Here is a 20,492-nt window from a genome sequence, read left to right on the forward strand (position 1 = left end):
TAAATCATCTCGTCCCATTTGTGCAGTTCATGATTCTTGACATCTCGCAGATGCATCCGGTTCATCTCTTCAATGATCGGTAACAACCCTGCAACTGTAGTCATAAAGGTTGGTAGAAAGCCTTTCCATACTTCGGTCGTAGCAATATGCCCGTACCTTCTCCAAATTTTGGTATACAGGGGCGCGTGACACTTGGGAAAGACAAAACCACCAACCACTTAATTATTCGGGCAATTGTTGATCATGGGAGCCTCAAATGGGAGTCCAGCTGTTGGGTATTCGTGAGCGTGAACTTTATTCCCAGGATCCACAGAATCAGTAGAATCTTCGTCGACACGGTTGCTGCTATCGTCAACCACGACCACGGATTTCCCATTCTTCCTCTTTCTAGTATCGACAACAACACGAACATAAACCTGCGATGAAGCGAAGGAATATTTAATTTTATCGAACATCGAGCATGGTAAAACTCCAGTTGAGAAGTTATGAAATTACTTACGGATGCTCCAGCTTCAGCATGAGTCGACCTGTATCGGGAAGGAGCTTTAACAGTCCGTTTGGGTCTCAAACTACAAGAAGAATACTGATTCTTCTGATTATCCTGCGACAAATTATTTTCTTTTGATCAATCATCCTGATTGGACGGAGATAAGAAAAATGTGTAACTCACCGAAATGGACACTGCCGCAACACGTTCTGCGCGAGATTCACTTCTTGAAGAAACACTGCTTCCAGACATGGTGATGAGAGGTATGATCGTGATCAAAATTTCTTCTGATAGTATACAAAGGAAAGAGATGATGGACTGTTTATATAAGAAACCCCAGGCATTACAAGTAGAAACGTGGATACTTATCCCTTAACGGGAAAACAAGTTTGTTGCGGTTTCTACTGAAACCCTAAATCCCGAATCAGAGTCATGACGAATGGGAGAAGCGTAACAATACTGGGGACTGACCGTTCAGGTGTAGTCAACATTACAACTATGAATTGATTGTCTAGCAGAGCGCGTATTTATCTAGACAGTTCATATAGTTGCACTTCGTGGATGATTACTGTCTACATGGACATTGGTCCATCAGCCAAAGATATGAAGAAGATTTGGAAAACGATACGACAAGGGATTATGGTTCAAAAAATAATCTCTAAAGAAACGTCTCTACGAAAAAACTGCTCTAATAACCAGAAAATATCTACTTAGACAAAAACAAATAATCTTAGAGAGGTTCATAAGTAAGACTAATAATCAGATTCATCGGAGTCACCAAATTTTTCAGAATTCTCAGATTCATCATCATCATCTTTCGCGGAATCCTCTTCGAGTTCTTCGTCGGAATCACTATCAGGGCCGTTGAAGAAGTCTTGATGAATATCAGGATCGCTGTATAATGAGTCCTGGTATTCTTCTTCTCTACGCTCAGCTTCAAGTTCAGCTTTGACCAGCCTCCTGATCTCCCTGGTACGCCGGTCTGGCTTAATCTTGTGATCATGCGTCATCCACACGGGTTCATCTCCTGAAGCATCGGAATCAGAGGGTACACCATCGGCTCGAGATCGAAGTTTCTCCTCAGCTGCTAGCACTCTGCGCCGGACTCGGTCCCTTCTTCGTGGATGATCGTCCAACTTATCATCCTTGGTTTTTCTCTTCATGAGCTCATCATAAGTGACTCTCCGGTCATTAAGAGGCGTGCTAGGCTTCGTTCTCTCAGCATGGTTCGGCTTAGCTCGCGATTTGACCATGTCTACTGCAACTAGACCATGTCTATTCAATAATATATGAGTCTCTTTCATATTAGGGATTTTTGCTCGTTTTTTAAACTATTGATCGAACATGCATACGTATTTTCAAAAGCAACAAAATTTCATAAAACCTACGCATACATGCACCCATGGAATTTTGTTTTCAACAACTCATGGAAAACTCATGAAAACACCAAACACAAAAAAAAAAAAAAATCTGGACTTACCTGGTCGGCGCCGGCTGGAATTTGGCCGACGGTGTCTGGTGACGGTCGGCGGCGACTGAAGTCCGACGAAAATCTTCCTTCCCTGCTGCTACTCGCATGAGAATGGTGAAGAGAGGGAAGTGGTTGGTCGATCAAAAATAAAAGAATTTTAGGGTTTCTTCCCTTTTATATCAATTTTATTTCCAAAACCTAATAAAACATGGGTTTCCTTTTTTGGGCTCGGGTCCATAAATCCTAAATTGACCAAAACTGGACCTTTGACCGATTAAATCAGTGATGCTTCATCTCTCCGTGCTCACGGAATCACACTCTATCACACTGTCAGGGTCCTCACTCGAACATTTACTCGTACATGACACCATTGGAGTAAATTGAGGATTCTGAGAATACCTTTGTGCAACTGAGCTCAACACTGATCTCGGCGGATGAAAATCACCATTTAACGCTTACTGCGGAACATGACTGTCCCCCACTAAGCATGGGACTTAATGTAGATGGCGGACTTTCAACAAAGGTCAAAACCGTAACATCGTGATACATGTTTCTGACACGGCTTTCAGGCATGTGACGATTCATATTTTACGAAGCCATGATGATTATGCATTTCGGAAGGCCTCCACTAGCTGAGCGTTCGATACCTCGCATTTCATCATGCCCTCTATGTAGAATAACATAATTGGGCGGTTCTCCGTAAGATTGAGAGCAATAACGCCTTCAGGACGTCGGTGACACTCACTGTTCCCTGACTATGTAGAGAGACGTGTATAGACCCAGGCGGTTCTCTGTAAGATTGAGAGCAATAACGTCTTCAGGACATTGGCAACACTCGCTGATTCACTATCTATACACAAGAGATTAAATTCTACCGTGACATTCACCATTGAATTCCTAGAAGATAATCTATCTTATCTCATTACTCCGATTTCATGATCGAAATAGTATAGATAAATGTATTACTCCGATTTCATGATCAAATCCACGGCTGATATCATGAAATGGTAATAGATATTACTCCGATTTCATGGTCGAACCTACGGCTGGTCTCATGAAATGGTAATATCACCACTTATTTTATTACTCCGATCTCATGGTTGAATCCACGATCCCATAAAATGGTAATACCTATTTTATTATTCCGAATTCATGGTCGAATCCACGGGTGATCCTATGAATTGATAATAAAAAAATACTCACTTTTATTGCTCAGTTTAATGAATCATTCTCCATTGAATTTCATAAATTAGTGATAAATACTCAACAATCGGGCATCTGGACTAATCCTGAGTAAGCCTCATAAAATGGTGCAAGTGTACTCGACAATGATGCACGAACGAGCAACCAAATGCGCGAACGCCCATCCAAAATATGGACAAATGAGGAATCCTACACGAAATAGGAGAGAGAAAATAATAACGTTAAAATAATGGAGAAGCGCCCATGTGCCGGGCCCATCGGCCTGCCGGCCGTGCCTTAGCCGTGGCCGGTCCCATGCTTCCTCCATTATTTTTCCTTATTTCTGTTATTTTCATGAACTCATGAAGACTCCTCCATTCTAGCAACTTTCCTTGTTTGAGCAAAACTCATAGTTTCCCCATATTTTCATGGTTTCTCCATATTTTTGTGGGATTTCACAAAATAATAATAATATAAAATAGGAAAAGGTGTTGCGGGACCGGGAAACTTGGCCGGTCGGCCATGCCTTAGCCGTGGCCGGTCCCACACCTTGCAATCCCTAATCTTTCATAAATTGTTATTTTTCTCATCTTGTGAAACTTCTCAAAAAATCATGGTTTCTCCATATTTTCTCAAATATTGCGCAAATCATGAAAAAAACCAAAAGTCAACATGGTCACACGGCCGACTAGGCTACTCACGAAAAATACATTAAAATATTATTATTTTAATATTTACAAAATATTGATCAAACGAGCATACTTGCTCATTCGAGCAAAATCGAGGATTTCAGTCAAAGATCGAACTCTTCTAAAAATCCGAAATATTGCTCAAACGCACATCAGAAAATGCCGAAACTCTCATGACTGAGACACGGGCATGCTCCCTTGAACGACCAAGGGCGGAGCTAAGGATTGCAATAAGCCGGTCCCACGTGTTTTCACACTTTTGACCTAATTTGCTCAATTGCTCATATTGGGTCCAAACTCTTCACAACCAACTCAGAGTTTATGCAAATGCCCATTAGCGGTCCCACGACCACCAAGGGACGGTCTCATGCCATCCATCTTGGTCGGTCCCTCACTTTTCTATAATTAGGTTTTATCACCTAATGCTCAATCGAGCACTATTTCAATAAATGATGAAACCGATATTTAATCGTCATTCCTTCACCAACCGGTCAACTCAAGACCCTGGTGTACGCTCACTCGAGAAATTGGGCATCACATGGACGTCAATAGTCCCATGTGGTCGGTCCCTCCTTCGCTCATGACCTATTTTCAGCAATTCGTCAACCAATGAGCAATTGATCAAAATCTAGGGTTTTTCGCACAAACACTCAACAAATCATCATTTTGAGTAAGTTCAAACACTAAATAAATTTATGTTGATCCAACAAACAACACGCGGATTAACTATATAATATTCGGTAATCTACCAATATTTTAACTAATATTTAATTGGGTCATGCCACCAACAAATAAATTGTCGAATTGAGCAATACTTGCTCAGTTGCTCAAATATTGATCCACTAACAATATTCAGTGCTTTATCAGTAATTCGTCGAAACGAGCAATACTTGCTTAATTACTCGAATATTGACCCAACTATCAATATTCAGTGATTTATCAGTTTGTCGAATCGAGCAATACTTGCTCAATTGCTCGAATGTTGATCCAATTACCAATATTCAGTAATTCGTTGAATTGAGCAATACTTGATCAATTTCCCAACTATTAATACTCTTCGTTGAATCGAGCAATACTTGCTCAGATGCTCGAATTTACAATAATTTCACACGCGCAATGTCAACATAAGAACTAATACGTTCAAAGCCATGAATCGCTGAGCAATCGCCAATCACGCGCAATTCAACAAAACCTAGACTCATTGTCTAAATCAGTCAATGTGACTAATTAAACACACGTCTGTCATGCAGAATCCACGATTCGTGAGACATCACTCACGTCACAAATGGGGGATATCACTTAGGGTTTTGGTCTGGCGTCCTACGGCACGTGGATACATCCACAATGAGAGAATGTGAGTAAGTCGTGCAACGGTTGAAAGAGTTAGCAAAGTAGTGGGTGATTGATCAACCAAGTCTCCGCACGACCTGAAATTGGTTTCACCACGATTTTCCACTTTCCCACTCTTTCACTCAAGAAACCGTCACACTTACATGGATCAGGGTGTTCATCATTCTTGCAATATAAATAAGTCTAAATCGAGGAAAACCGAACATTATCATCAATCACCATTAGTCAACAACTCGATTAAAACTTATTCACAGAACTCAACTTCAGAAGTTCACCATTATTGCAGAAACCTTCAACACATCCACAATCCTTGATCCCGCATAATTCTCAACTTCCATCCTACATATCAACCCATCCCCCTCTTTGCGACCGAATTGACTCTGGAACGGCCATTGACTTGGTTTAGGCCGGAGTCCTACAGATTGATCTCTCGAATCTAAGCACTCCCTTTACAGTGCATCTGTTTGAGGTTGAGCAGTTTGGTTGGTTCGAGGAATATCTATCTCACGGTGATTCCCTCATTTCCTAAAAAACCAGCAAACCGTTTTTCCCCATCCACACCAATGAAGTCTTTAAGTCGTTAACCTGGTTCTAGAAGAAGAAAACCAAAGGTTAATGGAGAACCGACTCTAGTACGTAAACTAGTATCACACGTGAGGTGTGGTAGGCTAGGAAAGAGGACAGAAAATAAAAGCAAGATAAAGCCTACATGTTAAACCGCAAGTGCACGGTGTCGTGTTGTAGAATGTGCAAATACGGGTCGATCCAACAGGGACTAGTGTGTGTGTTTGAAGCTAGATAAGTTCTTAAACTGTTTTCTAAGCTTAACAGAGAACAAAGGCAGTAACCAAAGGCAAGGCAGTAAACAAGTGGTGAAGTAAAATGCAAGACAATAAAAGTAAGAGCAACAACAACAAAAAGAGGCAGTAACACAGGCAGTAAGCAAGTTAAACAGAGAGATGAGTGAACTGAGGTTAGCAAATACACCACTAATCTTGTACTATGCCTTCCACTGACTGCACCATTCTTGTCCTTATAGAAGATAGGGGTAAGATCCTAGTCTGCCCTATATCTGTGGGGTTTCCCCACTAGAAAGACCAAGCACAACTAAGGCTTTTCTCCAAAGTACTAATTGTATAAGTCAAGTACAACTAGTCTAAGGATCAAAGATGACCTGTTTGAGCATGAGTTGTAGTTCAATCATCATGGTGTAAACCTAACTACGAGGTATGCATGACATACAATGTGAGAGCAAGAAGATGATGCACTAAGTTGAATCTTTCATAAGAATTGTAAACATCCAAGAGAAATACTATCAAAATGAACACACATCAATATTAGGGTTTCATTGAAACCTCAGCAAGAAAATTAGAACATATTGTAACTAACTGATAACTGAAATAGAGAGTTGAACATTAACACTACATGGAACATCAACATGACAGTAACATTGAGGGCACTGGCTAGTCCAGGCCTCTAATGGCTTTGCTCTGGCTAACCCAGGCTTACCCCAACAACACTAACCCCCATCTCTATTCATACCCCAAAATACAAAATTAGGGTTCTTACAAATCCCCAAATGGAAACAGTAAACTAGGGTTACATTTTTTACTTGATTGGATGGGATAATCCTTACCTATAGCGTCGACCCATTCTTTCTCTGTTCTTCCTGCTCCCTCTCCTGTCTTCAATCACTTCTATAGACTCACCTATTTTACCAATTTCCCACCTAGGGTTTCAGAGATGGATAGAGGGGAAATTGGTGAAATAAGTGGCTAGAGATATAGGGTAAGGTGGTGTTTCGTTAGAGTGGTTATGGAAGTCTTAGGGTGGTTGTGGCAGAGGTGGTGGTGATGGCAGAGTTGGTGTCTGCGGCAGAGACAGTGGTGATGACAGAGGTGGTGTCTGCGGCAGAGACAGGGTATGGGATGAAGATGGAGAAATTTGGGAAGAAGAGGAGAAGTCGATGGTTTTGGGAGAAGATATTTGGTGCTAGGGTGTTGAGCGGGTGTAGCAAATTCGATGTCCAGCGAAGATGATACGTTGGATGATCACATCTGGATTGAATCGAACGACTAAGATGGAACAAGCTTGCAACTACCATTGGATGCGTGATACAACAATTTTGACGGCTTAGATTGGAGTTTGGTACTATGATGTTTGACAGGAGCTTCAAGATTTGATGCTCGGTGATGAGGCGAACGTTGGATGATGTGATGGATCCAATCTGACGGCTCTCATGGAAATGGGTATGGATATTGAAAATGGATTTGGGTAAGGGTTTTGGGACTTGGGTATGCCAAGCCCATATCTTCTTTAAGGACAATTCTTCCTCTTCAAGCCCACTTCTAGTTGATCCGGCTCTTGCAAACATCATTCTTCGCTGCCTTTTTGCGGGAGTCTTTGCCGTTTCTTTGCTCTTTTCGCTCCGTGAGTTAACCAGACTTTATTTAGTACCTAAAAATGTAAAATTAATTGAGAAAAGTATTTATTCTTGAAAACAACGAAAACACAGAATATGGGATAAAATGGAGCGTTAGTGCACAAATGATGAGTTAAATGCCAATAAAAAGGTGCAAATATATACAATATTTGGCACTCATCAAATACCCCCAAACCTGAATTTTACTTGTCCTCAAGTAAAACAAAACTAGGGAAATCCTACCTATACCACTGTCGCTGGTCTCTCGATTGCATTTAGCGAATGCAATAAGCCTTTTAAACCACTAAGTGTCCCTAGTGGACGAGTTGAAGTCTCGTGAAGGTTTGGTTAGAACGTTCCTACAAAGTTCTAGGGCAAAATATAAGCTCAGATTCCATGAAATGTGACATGTGCAAGACAGTAGAAGCTCACAGCAAAATGGAGATGTCAATCTAGCTATCAAAGGCACAATCCTAGCACTGATAACAAATAAAGACATGTGATAAGAGTGTAAAGTGTATCTACACATGTGTAAAGAAAGATCGGATGTTATGACTACTAATCACCAAGAGATAGTTTCTCAGGCTAAGAACCAAGGTCGAAATCTAGCTAGCTGTCCGGACTTTATTAGAATTGTGAATGAGTTGGAGGTATTTCACAATTACTCGCGTTGTACATCAATGGCATACACCCTTCCTTGCTTATAACACAAAAGATGACTCTTTACATGACTCTTATTTACATTGACTACTCTCTTTTATCTTTGGAACAAGAGAGGATGGAATTGATAAATACTTGATTTTTTTTATTTTTTTTTTTGAAAAAAATATTTACAACATGGTAACTCTTTTGATACATAAGCAAAAATAAACAAAAAATTACATGACACTTTGCAAGAGGTAGCCCTTTTTGATGCACCCAGTTAAGTTCGATGGTTGTCTTTCTTAATGTAACCTCCACCTTCTATCCAAACCAACCAAAGAACAAGCTAGTCAAGTTTCGTTCAGTATTCTAAAGTGATTGGCAATCGTGACTTCCGATAAAACACCTCAAGGATGAGGCTATACATGTATTGGTAGATCGTGCGCGTGCAAGTTTCTTATCACTATGTGAATTGTGCTAGAATCAGGGTGCCTAAATATCTAGACTAAGAATCCTTATGTTTACATACATGCACAAGAGTCAACATTTCAAGGTAAATGAGCTCCATTTTTATGTTTTTTTCGAATTTTTTAATTTTTCATTTTTTTTTTTTCATTTTTTTTTTTCAAAAAGAAAGAGTTCTGTTTTCAATTATAGCATGTTATCAAAGTATCTACTTTTCACCCCCAAACCTAAACTAAACATTGTCCTCAATGTTTCAAAAGATAAACATGATTATAACACATACCATGAGAACGATGCTAAGTGTAGAAAAAGGAAAGAGATTACCGGATGTTGGCGAAAGCAAGTTTTGAACTCCATTATTCAAGGCAAAACCCAACAGTAACTCAACTGAATTCACATTGGGTTAGCACAATATATACAAGAAACATATGATTCCACTAAACATTACCTACCAGATTATATACAAACAATTCACTATATACATACAGTCTAAAGAGTTGAGGATCAACCCAAAAGCCAAAGTGTTGAAACATAGACAGTTTCAAACAACTATAGTTGGACTGAAATGCGAGTGAGAGTGAACAACCGAATGAATCACCCCTAAACCTGAATTTTTGAACAGATTTATTTTTAAGCACAAAATCTAGCAATTTTGGGGTTTCGGGATTCACCAGGTCTAACTCAAAATGGAATTTTTGCGGGATGGGCAAAGAAATGTATTCCAATTGTAGCTCCTTAAAAGTATTGTATTTTGATGCAAAATAGTCCAAAAGGACTTGGGAGGCACACAATTCCAATCCTAGGTTGGGAATTTTCAGAAAGTTGGTTTAAAAGTTTTTACAAACCAAATCTAGGTTGGGTGGAATAATCTCAATATGCGATTTAGGTAAAAAGTTGGTACTTCTAGTTATTTTCAGGATAAGATCAATAGTACCAACACATACTTCCCCTAAATCAGAAATTGGTAAATCATCTCACATTCATCGAACAAAACATCAAGACCTAAATCGTTATCATGATTGTCCGTGTACTCAAATCAAACATCGGAAGAAATAACATTTTGTGACTTAGGCAAGGAATCAGACACTCAAATTTGTTTTCATGCATATTAACATTAGTGTCTACAGAAGATTCAACTATTTCTATGTCATGCTCATCTTCGAAGAACAATTGTACAAGTACCAATCAATATCAAAATCATAGTGATTTGCTATGAGTATTAGAAGAAACAACATTCATGAAGGTCGAGGGCGAGAAAGCCATATGTTATTGAAACCAAAAGGTTCCACAATATTTCATGTTCTTCTAACAGAAACATCATTATCATCATAATCTTCATAATCATCATCATGGTAACATGCATATTGGTCCTCATTAACAGTGGTTGGTGTCATTAGCGATTCATGTTCCTCAATTAGGTCATATTCAACATCATTTACAGAATGAGACGAGACACTTCATTAGGGACAACATACATTCCTCATGAATTTCCTCCTTTTGTAGTGAAGCAAAATCTGATCTAAATATGTCTGAATTCGTGATGTAGATCTAGCAAAGTTTTGCTCACTGAGTCTGAAAGCTCTGTGGTGGAGTCTAAATTCATGGGAGTACAAAAATTCTTCATGTTCAAATTGTGGTGAATGGTACATGTGCATGGTCAGTAGGGTTATAAAGATTGATCGCAACCCTCAAAGGATGGATTATGGTCCCAATGACTACCAGCCCACAATTTGTGGGCATTTCATAATTTGGATTTTCATGGGATTCTCTAAATTGGCCTATAATCATGCAAAATTAGCAATATTTTCAGGGTGGTCTAAACCACCACATAAGGTACATGCATAGATTTCAGGTCGTCTATGTGAACTAATGCTACAGATTTCTCATGTGTTTGCATTTCTAAAGCAGTGATCCGAGCCTCTAACGATTCACAGTGACGAATGTTGTGAGTTGGATATTGTCTAGATGTTCATTTTCACTCAATGGTGGATGATACATGTGTGAATATTCATTAGGGTTTGCATATTGAGGTTCATGACTACAGAAGGTCCATAATAATAATCTATATAACTATTGACATCATGGTCTGTGGGAGGCTCATAAGGTGAATCTTGCCCGTAAGCTTCTCTAATAGATTTATTCCAGCGACAGACCAAAATCCAGACATGTTATTTTTATCAAACAATCACACAATTCAAAAGAGAAATAAGGCCCACACTTTTTCATGATGGGTTTCAAAATTTGGGTTTTTAGGCTTTAAAGATAAAGCCTATTTGGGATTTTTGGTTAAAAAGAGGGAGAAAAATTTTGGTTTTTGAATGGGAGAAACGTTTTGGTTTTAATTGGGAGATAAAAAGAAAAATTTGGTTCTTAATATGGGAGAAAAACTTTGGTTTTAAAATGGGAGCAAGCCCACATTGGTGGAGCAAGAATTTGGTTTTGAGTTGGGAGAAAAATTTGGTTTGTTGGGTTTTGAAACCCTTTTGGGTTTTAATGGGATGAGGCCCAGCTAACTGGTTCAATTTTCTGTGGACAAGCCAGCGAACGCCTAGAGATTTGAGTACACGGCCCAACTAACGAGTTTCAGTGAACCAAGCCCAGAAATGCACGAGGCCCAGCTAGGTATTTGATTTTTGGGCTCTCAGTTAGCCAAAATACGAGGCCCACTTGGGCTTAAAAACTTTTTACAAATTCTGAGTTGGGTTCAAGCCCAGAGTTCATAAACAAAGTGCACTTGGGTTCAAGAGTTTCAGAATCAATTTACAAGGCCCAGAATTTCGGTTTTTAAAGCAAGCCCACACCGTTATTGGGTTTAGGCTTACTCTTTTTAGCACATCCCAGCTGCTCTGTTGTTCTAGTTGCACATCCCAGTTGGGCTTTGGTTCACAGCACCAACAACACCAGCAGCAGCAGCAGCACAGCAGCAACAGCAGCAGCAACAGCACAGCCAAGAGCAGCAGCAACAACACCAGCTCCACAGCACCACAGCAGCAGCAAAATTTGCAAGTTCAGTGAAATGCAATGAGATGCACAACAAGAAGGCAGAGATTATGTGAATGCAGGAGGCAGTAAGATTAATTGAAAGATGCAAGTTATGATGCAGAACAGTATGAAAAGATAAATGCAAGAACAATATGCAGTGAAGATGCAAAATGCAAATGCTACTAGAGCAGAGAAGATGCAGATGTAGTGATGATGCAAATGAACAGCAAGAGAAAAAGCTAAAAGATAAATGCAAGTACAGCTAAGAAAGTGCAAGAATAGCTAAGATACAAGCCAAGAAACTTCAACACACAACGCCAAGTCCCCGGCAGGCTAGAAAGATGACAGAAAATAAAAGCAAGATAAAGCCTACATGTTAAAACCGCAAGGCACGTGTCGTTTTTAGAATGTGCAAATACGGGTCGATCCAACAGGGACTAGTGTGTGTGTTTGAAGCTAGGAAGTTTCCTAAACTGTTTCTAAGCTTAACAGAGAACAAAGGCAGTAAAACCAAAGGCAAGGCAGTAAACAAGTGGTGAAGTAAAATGCAAGACAGTAAAAGTAAGAGCAACAACAACAAAAAGAGCAGTAACACAGGCAGTAAGCAAGTTAAAGAGAGATGAGTGAACTGAGGTTAGCAAATCCACCACTAATCTTGTCTATGCCTTCCACTGACTGCACATTCTTGTCCCTATAGCAGAGAAGGGGTAAGATCCTAGTCTGCCCTATATGAGGGGTTTCTCCACTAGAAAGACCAAGCACAACTAAGGCTTTTCTCCAAAGTACTAATTGTCTAAGTCAAGTACAACTAGTCTAAGGATCAAAGATGACCTGTTTGAGCATGATTTGTAGTTCAATCATCATGGTGTAAACCTAACTACAAGGTATGCATGACATACAATGTGAGAGCAAGATGATGATGCACTAAGTTGAATCTTTCATAAGAATTGTAAACATCCAAGAGCAATACTATCAAAATGAACACACATCAATATTAGGGTTTCATTGAAACCTCAGCAAGAAAATTAGAACATATTGTAACTAACTGATAACTGAAATAGAGAGTTGAACATTAACACTACATGGAACATCAACATGACAGTAACATTGAGGGCACTGGCTAGTCCAGGCCTCTAATGGCTTTGCTCTGGCTAACCCAGGCTTACCCCAACAACACTAACCCCCATCTCTATTTATACCCCAAAATACAAAATTAGGGTTCTTACAAATCCCCAAATGGAAACAGTAAACTAGGGTTACAATTTTTACTTGATTGGATGGGATAATCCTTACCTATAGCGTCGACCCATTCTTTCTCTGTTCTTCCTGCTCCCTCTCCTGTCTTCAATCACTTCCATAGACTCACCTATTTTACCAATTTCCCACCTAGGGTTTAAGAGATGGATAGAGGGGAAATTGGTGAAATAAGTGGCTAGAGATATAGGGTAAGGTGGTGTTTCGTTAGAGTGGTTATGGAAGTCGTAGGTGGCTGTGGAAGAGGTGGTGGTGATGGCAGAGGTGGTGTCTGCGGCAGAGACAGTGGTGATGACATAGGTGGTGTCTGCGGCAGAGACAGGGTATGGGATGAAGATGGAGAAATTTGGGAAGAAGAGGAGAAGTATATGGTTTCGGGAGAAGATATTTGGTGCTAGGGTGTTGAGCGGGTGTAGCAAATTCGATGTCCAGCGAAGATGATACGTTGGATGATCACATCTGGATTGAATCGAACGGCTTTCATGGAAATGGGTATGGATATTGGAAATGGATTTGGGTAAGGGTTTTGGGCCTTGGGTATGCCAAGCCCATATCTTCTTTAAGGACAATTCTTCCTCTTCAAGCCCACTTCTAGTTGATCCGGCTCTTGCAAACATCATTCTTCGCTGCCTTTCTGCTGGAGTCTTTGCCGTTTCTTTGCTCTTTTCGCTCCATGAGTTAACCAGACTTTATTTAGTACCTAAAAATGCAAAATTAATTGAGAAAAGTATTTATTCTTGAAAACAACGAAAACACAGAATATGGGATAAAACGGAGCGTTAGTGCACAAATGATGAGTTAAATGCCAATAAAAAGGTGCAAATATATACAATATTTGGCACTCATCAAGGTATAGGGATTAGTTTTTCATAGATACTAGAGTTCCCCTTATATAGTCTTTCAAATCATGGTTTGCAATTAAGTTACCTTGGTAACAAAGCAATCAATATCAACCGTTAGATGAAAACCTGATTTAGATTCAAGCTAATATTTCTCAACCGTTAGATCAAAAACTTAGCTTGTTACACACACTTGTCAATGCACGCTTCTAGGTTTGTTAACCGTACCCAAATGTATGCACTTGTTGGTTCAACAATAGTTAACCAAAAGGTTATCCATATGAGCATTTCATATCAACCACGTTTTTCTTCACCATAACTAGTTCAAATGACTTCAAATGAACTAGTTAGAGAGTTGTTCAATCGCAAGGAAATCTCATGTACTACACAAAACACAATTGAAGCAAAGATGATTTGATTCACTTGAATCGGTTCATGAACTTTTATAGCCACGGTTTGTAAACTGCATTCCTTAGTCTTTTTAAGTTTAAGTTCAGAAATCATCTTCAGATATATAACCTTATCAAGTTCGCATACTAGGTTTGCGGACTTAAGTTACCGGGCAGAGTTTACAAACTCCAGCAGAAATTCTCGGGTATGAGAACTTCGCCGGTTCGCAGACTTAGTTTCACGCAAGTAGTTTGACAACTCCAGCAGAAATTCTCGGGTTTGAGAACTTCGGCAGTTCGCGGACTTGGCTCATGTCATTCTTACGGTTCTCTTGATCAACACAGTTCGCAAACTTTGGTTCAAGGAATAGGACTTATACATAAATGTGTTTCCACAATAATGCTTATGTCCACCATTGGTTATGTAATCTAAACTCTCATTTCAATCATTGTAACATTCTTAGAGGACGTTAATATAGTTGTTACACCATTTCTCGTCAAAGAAATTTTCAAGATGATTGAAACATATCATGACTTTCGTCACATGGTAAAGACAAACTTGGTTAAAGCAAAAAGCTTACCAACTCATATTTCGAGATATAGATAGGCGAGGTATACTCGGCTCGAAATACCAAATGTATATAATCAAAGTCTATAGCATACGACTTCTTGTCTCAAAGAGTAGGAGATAGAGTAGATAAAATTTTGAGTGATAGATAAGTTCAAGTCTTCACATACCTTTTTGTCGAGAAATTCCACTGGTTCCTTGAGTAGTTCTTCTACTTGTATGATGAATCACCATGAAGTCCTTGAGCTCAACTACACTTTCTATCCTAGTTCGAGACTTAGCTATAATAGACTAGAAATCAAGACTTATAGTTTTGATCACTAACATTGACAAACATGCTTGAGATAGCAATGCATGCGAGTTCGACCGAGCAACGCTCTAACAGTGTTCTAAGGAAGTAAGTTCATAAATTTGTTTGTGGATCGAAAAGGAAATTTTCATGTGTTATTGGTTTTGTTATTCATTGCATATCTTATGAACGACCAATATGTGTGATAGAGTATAACCGCTCACAACTTGTTGTGTTCTTGGTAGAACTATTCACAATGTCCTGACTTATGTATTGGTATAACTTTTATTAGTAAAACCGATCTTAAGTAATCGCCCGTGGTATGATCGGATTTTGTATGTCTGACCAATTAAAAGGAAAGGGGTACCGATCCTTGTAAGAGGTGCAATACATCAAAGGGAACCGATCCTTGTATGGGGTGCAGCAAAGGGAACCGATCCTGTAGACATGTGCAACACGTTTTTAGGCAAAGGGGAACCGATCCTATGGACATGTGCAACACATATAAGTTAGCACTTGGACCGCTAGAAAGTGTTTACAAAATCTAATAATATACTAAAACTGGTAAATTTAAGAGGTGGTTCAAAACAATACATAGAAGTATTGGTGGCAGCTTAGTTTCAAAGTAGGCTTGTTACCAAATACTCATAGTCCTCTAAAATTAAAGAATTAATAGATGTCACCTGGAACGCTAGAATTTGTTTAAAACATCTAATAATATATTAAAAGTGTTAAATTTAAGAGGATGGTTCGAAAGAATACACAGAAGTATAGGTAACAACTTAGTTTCATAGTAGGTTTGTTATCAAAAACTCAGTTCTTTAAGATTAAAGAATTAATAGATGTTACTTGGACCGCTAGAAACTGTTTAAAACACCTAATAAAATTATAAAACTAGTAAATCTAAGAGGTTGGTTCCAAAGAATATACAGAAGTATTGGTAACGGCTTAGTTTCATAGTAGGCTTGTTATCAAAAACTCATAGTTCATTAAGATTAAAGAATCAATAGATGTCACTTGGACCGCTAGAAACTGTTTAAAACATCTAATAATATACTAAAACTGGTAAATTTAAAAGGATGGTTCAAAAGAATACACAGAAGTAAAGGTGTCAGTTTAGTTTGAAAGTAGGCTTGTTATCAAAAACTCAAAGTCCTCTAAAATTAAAGAATTAATAGATGTCACCTGGAACGCTATAATTTGTTAAAAACATTTAATAATATACTAAAAATGGTAAATTTAAGAGGATGGTTCAAAAGAATACCCAGAAGTATAGGTGACAACTTTGTTTCATAGTAGGCTTGTTATGAAGAACTCATAGTTCTTCAAGATTAAAGAATTAGTAGATGTCACCTGGAACGCCAGAATTTGTTTAAAACATCTTACAATATACTAAACTGGTAAATTTAAGAGGATGGTTCAAAAGAATATACAGAAGTATAGGTAACAACTTAGTTTCATAGTAGGCTTGTTATCAAAAACTCATAGTTCTTTAAGATTACAGAATTAATAGATGTCACTTAGACCGCTAGAAACTGTTTAAAAAATCTAATAATATTTTAAAACTGGTAAATTTAAGAGGTTGGTTCCAAAGAATACACAGAAGTATCCATAATAGCTTAGTTTCATAGTAGGCTTGTTATGAAAAACTCATAGTTCTTTAAGATTAAAGAATTAATAGATGTCACTTGGACCACTAGAAACTTTTTAAAACATCTAATAATATACCAAAACTAGTAAATTTAAGAGGATGGTTCAAAAGAATACACAGAAGTAAAGGTGGCAGCTTAGTTTCAAAGTAGGCTTGTTATCAAAAACTCAGTCCTCTAAAATTAAAGAATTAATAGATGTCACCTGGAACACTAGAATTTGTTTAAAACATCTAATAATATACTAAAACTGGTAAATTTAAGAGGATGGTTTAAAAGAACACACATAAATATAGGTAACAACTTAGTTTCATAGTAGGCTTGTTATCAAAAACTCATAGTTCTCTAAGATTAAAGAATTAATAGATGTCACTTGGACCGCTAGAAACTGTTTAAAACAACTAATAATATTCTAAAACTAGTAAATCTAAGAGGTTGGTTCCAAAGAATACACAGAAGTATTGGTAACGGCTTAGTTTCATAGTAGGCTTGTTATCAAAAACTCATAGTTCACTAAGATTAAAGAATTAATAGATGTCACTTGGACAGCTAGAAACTGTTTAAAACATCTTATAATATACTAAAACTGGTAAATTTAAGAGGATGGTTCAAAAGAATACACAGAAGTAAAGGTGTCAGCTTAGTTTCAAAGTAGGCTTGTTATCAAAAACTCAAAGTCCTCTAAAATTAAAGAATTAATAGATGTCACCTGGAACGCTATAGTTTGTTAAAAACATTTAATAATATACTAAAAATGGTAAATTTAAGAGGATGGTTCAAAAGAATACCCAGAAGTATAGGTGACATCTTTGTTTCATAGTAGGCTTGTTATGAAAAACTCATAGTTCTCCAAGATTAAAGAATTAATAGATGTCACCTAGAACGCCAGAATTCTTTAAAACATCTCATAATATACTAAACTGGTAAATTTAAGAGGATGGTTCAAAAGAATATACAGAAGTATAGGTAACAGCTTAGTTTCATAGTAGGCTTGTTATCAAAAACTCATAGTCCTCTAATTAAAGAATTAACAGATGTCACTTGGACCGCTAGAAACTGTTTAAAACATCTAATAATATTCTAAAACTGGTAAATTTAAGAGGATGGTTCAAAAGAATACACAGAAGTATTGGTAACAGCTTAGTTTCATAGTAGGCTTGTTATCAAAAACTCATAGTTTTTTAAGATTAAAGAATTAATAGATGTCGCTTGGACCGCTAGAAATTGTTTAAAAAATCTAATAATATACTAAAATTGGTAAATTTAAGAGGTTGGTTCAAAATAATACACATAAGTATTGGTAACAGCTTAGTTTCATAGTAGGCTTGTTATCAAAAACTCATAGTTCTTTAAGATTAAAGAATTAATAGATGTCACTTGGACAGCTAGAAACTGGTTAAAACATCTAATAATATACTAAAACTGGTAAATTTAAGAGATGGTTCAAAAGAATACACAGAAGTAAAGGTGGCAGCTTAGTTTCAAAGTAGGCTTGTTATCAAAAACTCATAGTCCTCTAATTAAAGAATTAATAGATGTCACTTGGACCGCTAGAAACTGTTTAAAACATCTAATAATATTCTAAAACTGGTAAATTTAAGAGGATGGTTCAAAAGAATACACAGAAGTAAAGGTGGCAGTTTAGTTTCAAAGTAGGCTTGTTATCAAAAACTCTTAGTCCTCTGAAATTAAAGAATTAATTGATGTCACCTGGAACGCTAGAATTTGTTTAAAACATTTAATAATATACTAAAACTGGTAAATTTAAGAGGATGGTTCAAAAGAATACCCAGAAGTATAGGTGACGGCTTAGTTTCAAAGTAGGCTTGTTATCAAAAACTCATAGTCCTCTAATTAAAGAATTAATAGATGTCACTTGGACCGCTAGAAACTGTTTAAAACATCTAATAATATTCTAAAACTGGTAAATTTAAGAGGATTGTTCAAAACAATACACAAAAGTAAAGGTAGCAGCTTAGTTTCAAAGTAAGCTTGTTACAAAAAACTCATAGTCCTCTAAAATTAAAGAATTAATTAATGTCACCTGGAAAGCTAGAATTTGTTTAAAACATCTAATAATATACTAAAACTGGTAAATATAAGAGGATGGTTCAAAACAATACACAGAAGTATAGGTAACAGCTTAGTTTCATAATAGCCTTGTTATCAAAAACTCATAGTTCTTTAAGATTAAAGAATTAATAGATGTCACTTGGACCGCTAGAAACTCTTTAAAACATATAATAATATTCTAAAACTGGTAAATTTAAGAGGTTGGTTCCAAAGAATACACAAAAGTATTGATAACAGCTTAGTTTCGTAGTAGGATTGTTATGAAAAACTCATAGTTCTTTAAGATTAAAGAATTAATAGATGTCACTTGGACCACTAGAAACTGTTTAAAACATCTAATAATATACCAAAACTAGTAAATTTAAGAGGATGGTTCAAAAGAATACACAGAAGTAAAGGTGGCAGCTTAGTTTCAAAGTAGGCTTGTTATCAAAAACTCAGTCCTCTAAAATTAAAGAATTAATAGATGTCACCTGGAACGCTAGAATTTGTTTAAAACATCTAATAATATACTAAAACTGATAAATTTAAGAGGATGGTTTAAAAGAATACACATAAGTATAGGTAACAACTTAGTTTCATTGTAGGCTTGTTATCAAAAACTCATAGTTATCTAAGATTAAAGAATTAATAGATGTCACTTGGACCGCTAGAAACTGTTTAAAACAACTAATAATATTCTAAAACTAGTAAATCTAAGAGGTTGGTTCCAAAGAATACACAGAAGTATTGGTAACGGCTTAGTTTCATAGAAGGCTTGTTATCAAAACCTCATAGTTCATTAAGATTAAAGAATTAATAGATGTCACTTGGAACGCTAAAAACTGTTTAAAACATCTAATAATATACTAAAACTGGTAAATTTAAGAGGATGGTTCAAAAGAATACACAGAAGTAAAGGTGTCAGCTTAGTTTCAAAGTAGGCTTGTTATCAAAAACTCAAAGTCTTCTAAAATTAAAGAATTAATAGATGTCACCTGGAACGCTATAGTTTGTTAAAAACATTTAATAATATACTAAAAATGGTAAATTTAAGAGGATGGTTCAAAAGAATACCCAGAAGTATAGGTGACAGCTTTGTTTCATAGTAGGCTTGTTATGAAAAACTCATAGTTCTTCAAGATTAAAGAATTAATAGATGTCACCTGGAACGCCAGAATTGTTTAAAACATCTCATAATATACTAAACTGGTAAATTTAAGAGGATGGTTCAAAAGAATATACAGAAGTATAGGTAATAGCTTAGTTTCATAGTAGGCTTGTTATCAAAAACTCATAGTCCTCTAATTAAAGAATTAATAGATGTCACTTGGACCGCTAGAAACTGTTTAAAACATCTAATAATATTCTAAAACTGGTAAATTTAAGAGGATGGTTCAAAAGAATACACAGAAGTATTGGTAACAGCTTAGTTTCATAGTAGGCTTGTTATAAAAAACTCATAGTTTTTTAAGATTAAAGAATTAATAGATGTCGCTTGGACCGCTAGAAATTGTTTAAAAAATCTAATAATATACTAAAATTGGTAAATTTAAGAGGTTGGTTCAAAAGAATACACAGAAGTAAAGGTGTCAGCTTAGTTTCAAAGTAGGCTTGTTATCAAAAACTCAAAGTCCTCTAAAATTAAAGAATTAATATATGTCACCTGGAACGCTATAATTTGTTAAAAACATTTAATAATATACTAAAAATGGTAAATTTAATAGGATGGTTCAAAAGAATACCCAGAAGTATAGGTGAC

At 37.0% G+C, this 20,492-nt stretch overlaps 1 protein-coding gene across 1 annotated transcript; it reads right to left on the reverse strand.

Annotated features, from left to right (window-relative positions):
• Positions 1–1,239: 1,239 nt before the first annotated feature.
• LOC113324780 (ribosomal L1 domain-containing protein CG13096-like) lies at positions 1,240–1,740 on the reverse strand. Its single transcript, XM_026573070.1, has one exon. It carries the CDS (start codon positions 1,738–1,740, stop codon positions 1,240–1,242), a length of 501 nt encoding a protein of 166 aa, XP_026428855.1.
• Positions 1,741–20,492: the final 18,752 nt, after the last annotated feature.

Source organism: Papaver somniferum, chromosome 11, assembly GCF_003573695.1.
Source record: "Papaver somniferum cultivar HN1 chromosome 11, ASM357369v1, whole genome shotgun sequence".
In the NCBI taxonomy this organism is placed as follows: domain Eukaryota; kingdom Viridiplantae; phylum Streptophyta; class Magnoliopsida; order Ranunculales; family Papaveraceae; genus Papaver; species Papaver somniferum.